The sequence below is a fragment of the Vidua chalybeata genome, chromosome 3 (genome assembly GCF_026979565.1).
Source record: "Vidua chalybeata isolate OUT-0048 chromosome 3, bVidCha1 merged haplotype, whole genome shotgun sequence".
Lineage (NCBI taxonomy): Eukaryota > Metazoa > Chordata > Aves > Passeriformes > Viduidae > Vidua > Vidua chalybeata.
This window is the reverse complement of record NC_071532.1, coordinates 65,160,554-65,168,785: the sequence shown is the minus strand read 5'-3', so window position 1 is coordinate 65,168,785 and position 8,232 is coordinate 65,160,554. Positions and strand designations below refer to the sequence as shown.

Below are 8,232 nucleotides of genomic sequence, written 5' to 3'. Positions count from 1 at the left end.
ATTTCATGCTTCATAAAAAGCTGCAATTCAGACTTCAAATCACTTACCCATGGCACTGTGCTTGTCATTAAATAATATTTTAACGCACTGAAAAATACAGGTTAAAGGTGGTATCATTTACAGTACCATTTTATATTTAGAATTTTTTTTACATGCAAGTTAAGATTCTAAGATGTTTCACTTTGATGTTACAGCAATATATTCTATATTGTAATTGAATGTGGGACTTGAAGTGGATTTTCTAAAATTAATGGTCAGTTTTGACTAAGATATATCTGGGAGGGAAGCAACCTTCCTTTGAAGTCTTTTTAGTGGAAGATAGATGTGTAAGAAGTGTATATAGGAGTGCTGTTACTTTATAAACTCTGAATAATAAGATATTTTAGCAAATGACACTTTAAACCTAGATTTGTACAGCATACAACAGTTTTGAATAGTGTGATAATATTGAGTACAGCTGCCAAATTTTCGTATAATGTTAGGTGATTGTACTTATGCCCTTTTTACTCTCATAGTTTTAGGTTTTCGTACACCAACCTTCATTCTTCCCCATGGTCTCTCCACTCCCCATCTATCAAAGAACAGGGTAACAGTCATGGAAATCTACCAAGATTACTAGTAAATGCTGAATTTCAGTGTTCTAGTGTAAGAAAATTATTCAGGTAACAGGGTATTCCTTTGTTTCTAACAACCTTGTTTTGATAAAAACCAGCTGTGCCTGCTTTTTATTTGGAGAACCCTGTAAAACTAATTTATAAGCCTCTCTTATTTAAACCAAATCTGAACTATGAAAATCTGAATTGAAAGACTTGAAAATGAAGAAAAGAGGGGAGATTTAAAGTATTATATTTGTTTTGAAAGAATGTCTTCAGTTGTGTGGATATATTATTCTACCTTGTGGACGGTTAGTGACTGCACTTTAAGCATTTACACAAACTATATTTCATGCCTCTGATACATTTAAATGGAACAGTTTGAAAGGGAACTAAAATTGATGGACTTAGGATTATGAAAATCTTTATTTAAACTTAACATTTGGTTTACCTTGATATTGTTAAAAAATAATAATGAAAATTGTTTAAAGGATGGTCTCTCCTATTTTATCACTGGGTTTATATCATGCTTTGTTAAAAGCACATAAATGAACAAAATAAAACCAGAGATTATGACTTAAGGTCAGCTCTGGTGTACTCATTTGCAGGTAGGGGCATGATTACGATGATGTTAGCTAAACAGATGAAACTAGTATGGAGAGAGAAACAAAACTATGATATGAAAATCTTTAAGTTTGGCATTTTATATGCGATCTGCAGTGTCCCATCAGTTACAAAGTCTGTTTAAAAATACAGGGGTTTGGGTTTAATTAAAAGGGTACCATTTGTTCTGCTTAAATGTGAATAGTAACTAGCTAATCTATGCAACTATGCAGAGCATAAGATTTTTTTATTAGTTCCCTACTCTTGTTACACTGAATCATGGCTAATTTTTTCATCATTGCACTTTTATCTGAGGATTGGTTCATACAGCCTTTTAATTTTCTAACATTTGCTTTACACACTGTTCCTAGCAGCAATCAGAAAATAGTAATAATGTTGGCACAGAAATGTTTGCTGTAGAACAAGTTTGCAACTGGAAACTATTTATTGTTGGGCCTGTCTTTAAAAAAAAGTAAAGATGCACTATTGTCTTTCCTCCATGGTTAATTCTCAGTAGGTTTAAATTTATTAAATTGTACAGCTGAGGATTTTTGTAATAGGTCTGCAAATTGATACATGGACTTAAACTGTGACCTCAAGATTTTACTGAAATCTGTAATGAGAAATTCTAGTTACTTATGGCACAATGTCTTCAATACATAATGCGGGAAAATTAAATTATCTGTAATAACTTCAGATAGTAATAGTGCATCTTTAAATCCAGGCTAAAGGCCCATTACTGTAACAGAACACATATAAGTAGTATGCAATATTATGGAATGTTAAATCTCCAAATACCATACAGAAACCAATAAAACCTATTTTACAGATGTTTACTGTATTTATTTAGTGATTCAATAAGTGTTGGTTCTTAAAGCTAAAAAATGCAAATACCATTTTGAAAACATCATTGATGCCAGTGAGTTCCAAGTGACAATTTACACTGAAAAACTGCACTATCACCAGTGAGAAAACTTCTTTGTGGTTATCTAACCAAAGGTACCTGACATTCTTAGGAAACTACCTCATCCCTTTTAAAACTAATTACTGCTTTTAATCATATGCAAAACATTCTAAATAGTTTTAATTATATGCAACAAGTATCCTGAATATCTTCCTAATGAAAGCACCCTTCCCTTTCTTTTTGTGATGCTGTAGCTGCCCTTATTGGCTCTAGGGGTGTGCATGCTACTGTTGTCCATTTAGGGGTGAAACTCACTAATTGCTCTCAGCAGAAGTTAGTTACTTTTGCTCTTCTGAGGACATTGAGCATTTCAGATGAAGTTACTTGGTCTTCGCCTCCGCGGCCAGCGCAGCCTCCTTCCTCCACTTGGCCTTCTTTGCCAAGTTCAAGCTCGTTAAGGACTCATGCCGTGCAGCAGCCTGAGGAAGTAACAGCATAGGAGTAAGGATGCACCCAGGGAAAGCTAACCAGCCTCGGGAATGGGCAACAGCCACTTAGGGTAGGGAGGGTTACAGAGATTAGATAGCTAAAGCATGGGCAGCTATAAGCTGCTGCTCTTGGTTTAGATTTGTGTGCTTTTCTCAGAATTCCATTATTTTAAAGTATGCTACACGGTCATGTCTCACCTTCTTAGCTGAAGCAATCACCGCAAAACAGGCAATAATTGAGAGCCCAATCATGATGTAACAGGCTTTCACTCGAGCTTTGTTTCTTGCCTTGTCTAGCATCTCTAGTCTACAATTAAAGTAGTTGAATTGAGTCATTAAAAAAGGCCAAGTATCTCTTCAAAGCTTTGCAGACATAACATCACAATATAAAAATAAATATAGAAATAGCTTCTGAAACAAGCATCTTCAGTTTGCTGCGGTTAGTTATGTATCAGCCATTTTCTGATCCTAATCCATTTCCCATGGCAAAGCAACATTTAGTGGAATTAGACTGTTTTGGGGTTTTTTAAGCTGGGAAAAAAAATGGTCAGGCAATAAATGTTTGCATTTCAGTGCTTGGGGTGAATACACCAGAAATCATACCTTAAACTCTAAACAGTGAAAATTGAGTGGGGTTATCTGTTTAAAACAGATGGAGACGTCTATGTTGTGTCAGGTGGAGTAAAAGCAAGTTCATGTTATTCAAAGTTAACTTTAGAAATCAATTACTGCTGTAACTAACCTGTTCAGATAGTGTTCTGTAGGCTAAGGACTTTACATCCTTGGATTGTTGATTATTAAAGCAGAGTTTGTACTACTGTGAGTTAAAGGTTTTAGTTCTTAATTAAAGCAGCAGCATGATAGAAAGTGGGCAGCTGATGTCAGCCACCTCGCTATTTCAGGAGCACACACCTAAACAAGAAAAATCTACAGGATTATTTTTGCTGGTCATCAAAGGCAGAAATAGTGAAAACTGCTGTCCTCTCTTTGGCAGTAGTCAGTGCAAAGGAGGCATTTTACAGGCCATCAATCTGCTTTGATACAGTCCCCATTTCCACCCTCCTCTCTTCTGAGCCAGCAGCATGGCCCTGGGAACCAGCAGTACAGGAAATAATGAAAATTGTCCCAAAACATTCAGCTAAGTTTTTCCAAGTCAAACATTATACTTGGGAGTACAGTTTTTAGGATATTCATCATAATACTACTGGTGTACCATTTTCCTTTCATAATTCATCATGTGAATGCTTTATATATATGTATAGATATTTGTAAGATTTAAGTACGTGTTTTATAAACCCACAAGTATATGTGTAAAAAGAATAGTTGCATAAAGAATTGATTTTGTGTTCTAAGTAAACATGGTGTAATGCTCTCTTTCCTTCCAAAAACCTTTAGATTTACTTTAAAGAGTAATGTGGTGGGGATGGGGCAGAGCTGGGGATCTGACATGCCCATGAAAGCCTGCACCAAGGCTGAGGGCTGCAGTGCTTTGCTCTAAGGTTCGATGTGAGCAGCAGTGCTGTACCAGCCCTTCCTTGCCAGCGCACACAGGAGGAGCACATTGTGCACAATCTGTTTCTTGCAGGTGACTAACAATGCCTGTAGTTCTAAGGAACTGCTTCTGGTTTGTACAGTGATAAAAATCATCTTCAAAACAAACTGCACATCAGACTGGCACGTAGGATCATTAGTCCAATAATCCATTTGTGGCAACAAAAGCAAAACCGTAAATGTTATTAGTCTGATGTATTAGCCTAATTATATTTCACAGTGCACTAATTGAAACTCCTCTGAGGCAGATTTTCACTTTCTCTCTGCTTTCTGCATCTGCTTTAAGGAAAACAGACCTTACAATGTTCTTTCCTAATTGCATATTAGGGTCTTTGCTATTCAATCCTTAATCAAGACTCCAGGCAAACCTCTGCTGAAGTGAGCAACAGCTTAAAAAAAAAAACCCAAAGAAACCACAACAACCTTGAATAAAGCCTGCAGATTTTTTTTTTTATAGTACAAACTATCTTCAGCAGTTAGGTTGTGTTCACAGGTAACAACACCTTGCAATTCTTTTCACAAGAGTTAAAACAGTGCCGCAGTTCAGCCTCAATGTCTTAACAATCAACTACTTCCAGTATATTACTATTTACATTATGATATAGTATAATCTTACAGTTCTAAAAATACTTTGCTTACCAGAAAGCAAAATGGTGATGCTCACCTGCCAGGCCAGAAAGGAGTGATTTTTGTGCATGTGTCTGTGTGACTGGCAAATGCCATGTCTTTATAAACATATCCTGACAACTTGAACAGCATTTACAGCTCCTGAGACATGTCTGAACCTTCCTCTAGAGGAAGATGGTGAAACTAACAGCACAAGACAGGCTTAAGTTGTCACAAGAAAGCCACTGTCCAGCTCAGCAAACTCCAGTGAAACTGTCAGGAACCAGCAAGAATAGGCAGAGGTTGCATTTGTTGCTTTGCACACTGTTTATTCTCAATGTGTCACCCAAGGCAGGGACATACGGTGATGATAAAAGGTAGTGTTCTGGAGAGATGTCTAACATGCTATGTAACATCCTAAGAAAAGGGAGCCTTAAACATGAGAGAGGTTTCAGGCTTCCCTAGTTTTCCTCATATTCTATAATAAAAAAATTATTTGTGTTATTATTCATTGACAGCTCCCTTAGAACAGTTTATTCAAGCTATAAACAGAAAATATTGTTTGCCAATAACATCTTTCTCTGCACGTTAGGAATAAGCAAAACAAACAAGCCAGTACATAAATGTAACCAAGGCTGTCTACTCAGATGGATCCAGTTCTTAATCCCAGGCTCTAGGGACTCCAGCAAGGAACATTTTCTCATCTTAACCTCTAACCAGGACAGGAAATTCTCTTGCCCTCTAATTTGTTTCCAAGTCTCAGTGCTGTAAAACAAGCCGTTTTAAGCTCTATGGAAAAACTTTTAATTTTACACAGAATCAGGACCACACTGCTGCTTTCCATTCAGCTCCATATTACCCTTGGACAAGGCCAGCACACTTACGAGATCCTCAGAGGAATCTCTTCTTCTGTCTTGAAACGTCCAGTCCAGAGGAGGATTTTTTTGTCAAACTTCGAAGGTTTGTAACTTGCAACCACCCTGTGAGCCTGCTCAGCTTAAAGAGTAGAAAAAAATCCCCACTTTATAAACTGTACACTAAGAGAGAATTATGACTGATAGAAGGGAAAAACCCTCCCCATTTTGGTTGGAAGAGTAATTTAGGGATTACACTTCCAGGTCTCGGCTACGCAGAGTTACCTCCGCGCCGTCTCTGGAGTATCACCGCACGCAGCGAGTGTTTCTGCGGCTCTGATTCGACCTCCCCGCCGCCCGCGGCTGTGGGTACCCAAGCGAGCCGGAGAACGCTCGGAACCACCCGAGCTGTGGTGCCACCGGCGGGCCGCTCCACCGGGCAGCCCAGCCCCGCTCCGTCCCGGTCCCGAGCCGCCCGCCCGCGCATCTCCCCGTCAGCCCCGGGACGCCGCCGCGGGGCCGACCCCGGCGCCTCCGCTTACCCCCGGCGCGGCGGGCAGCCCCTTACCGCGGGTGGTGCCCGGGCTCCGGGCGGGATCCCCGGCGGCCGCGGCTCCCCGCGCGGGCGAGCGGAGCGGCGCGGCGGACAGCAGCCGCCCCGGGCGGAGGCGCGCCGGCAGCATGGCGAGGATGGCGAGGAGCAGCGGGACCCTCTGCCTCAGCCGGACCCTCTGCCTCAGCCGGACCCTCTGCCTCAGCCGGACCCTCTGCCACAGTGGGACCCTCTGCCTCAGCCGGACCCTCTGCCACAGTGGGACCCTCTGCCTCAGCCGGACTCTCCGCCGCAGCGGGAGCGACCCCAGCCCCGCCCGGCCCCGCCCCGCTCTACTCCGCCCCGCGAACCCTTCCCGCCGCGCCCGGAGGAGAGGCGAGGAAAGACGGGACGATCGCCGGCACCCGGCGGGATCGGTCCTCCCGAAAAGGCATCCTGTTCGCCTACCGCACTCACGGATTGCAACTCAAGTGAAGAAGGGTCACCGTCTGAGACAAAACTCGGCTAAAGAAACAGACACGGCAGTTCAGCTTCATGTTAGGACGGGTACGTGCTGGAGCGAGTCCTGCGGACGGCCACAAAAACAACTAGAGACCAGGAGCACCTCTCCCGTGAAGACAGGCTGGGAGAGCTGAGGTTGTTCAGCCTGAAGAAGAGAAGGTTCCAGGGAGATCTTACAACACCTTCCAGTGCATAAAGGGGGGGGGGGGGGGCACAAGAAAGATGGAGAAGGGCTTTTTACAAAGGCATGTAGTGATTCCTATACTCTCATTACAAGAAGTAATGGCTTTAAACTGAATCGGGATAGGTTTAACTAGGAAGAAATTCTTTCCTGTGAGGTTGGTGAGACACTGGCACAGGTTGCTCAGAGAAGTTGTGGATGCCCCATCCCTGGAGGGTTGGATGGGGCTTTGAACAACCTGGTCTAGCAGAAAGTGTTTCTGTCCTTGGTAAATAGATGATCGTTAAGGTCCCTTCCAGCCCAAACCATTTTTTGATTCTATGTAGAGTATAAGTTCTGTGACACAAACCTGCCTACATCTGTGTTTCTATCTGTGGCAAGCACATTTCTCTCTCTCTCAGGATTTTTTATTGAGGTGCACAGAGAGAAATGTGCTTGCCACATCTATCATTTTACTGCTTTCTGAATGCTCAAATATACTGATTTTCATCATACGCTTTTCCATCTACTTCAACTGGAAAAAAAAGCTTTGCTGTTTTTCCTTTCACATCCTGGACAGTTTTATTAAAAAAAAAAAATATTCAGAGAAATTACTAAGTAACAGCCTGTGTCAGCATGATATTCATGACAGTGTAAGACTCAGTCTCAACAGAACTGTGTCTGATGCAACAAACAGTGGAAGATTTTACTTGCATCAGCCAAAGCCAGAATGGCTGCAGATGAACAGAGGAAGTCCCACTCCCCAGGGATGAGACAGGGATGAGCTGTCTGGCAACAGCTTAAGTCCTGTGCTCAGTGTGATAGCACAAAAGAGGAGTTTTGAACTATTTGTAGCCAAAACCTCCAGCTATCTTTTCTTCAGAAGCAGAGCATATCACAAAAAGGAGGAGATGCACCTCTTTACATGCACACACACTCCTTGAGCAGCTGTGCCCTCTTTCAGAATGTTGTCAAGGAGATGAAGACATATCAACAGAAATGACCTAGAGCTGGGGTCAGTGTCATTCATTATGAGCAGCATGCCAGACACTGCTATCAGTTGCCCCTCCTGACGATCACCCACACGTGTCACTGTAGTTCCAATGGCCATCAGCAGAGCTGCTGGGAGGAAGCCTGGAGCTCACGTAGTTTCCAGCACTTGCTAAAGAACTGCTCTAAAGATTGTGGGCAGCTAAAAGGCATCACAGCCAGAGCTACTGAAATCTTGAGGGAATTATGCGCTGGAGAAGAGGATGTCAGACACTTGGTGGCCTTCATGGTCTTCATTCTCCCTGAAGATACTCTACATTGTATGGTAGTGGCTTCAGAATGCATCATTTAGCATTATTAACAATGGATGACATAAGCCCTAAAAATGTTAAATAGTGTTTACATCCAGAGCAGCCTCCTGCTGACCTT

The 8,232-nt window shown here is 42.0% G+C and overlaps 1 protein-coding gene across 1 annotated transcript; it reads right to left on the bottom strand.

Moving 5' to 3' along the window:
• Positions 1–1,426: 1,426 nt before the first annotated feature.
• FAM162B (family with sequence similarity 162 member B) lies at positions 1,427–6,360 on the bottom strand. The gene is made up of 4 exons (XM_053937094.1): positions 6,168–6,360; positions 5,630–5,741; positions 2,787–2,895; positions 1,427–2,579 (listed from the first exon to the last, which is right to left on the bottom strand). Exons 1-4 carry the CDS (start codon positions 6,280–6,282, stop codon positions 2,481–2,483), a joined length of 435 nt encoding a protein of 144 aa, XP_053793069.1. The 5' UTR covers positions 6,283–6,360; the 3' UTR covers positions 1,427–2,480.
• Between the last annotated feature and the right edge of the window lie 1,872 nt (positions 6,361–8,232).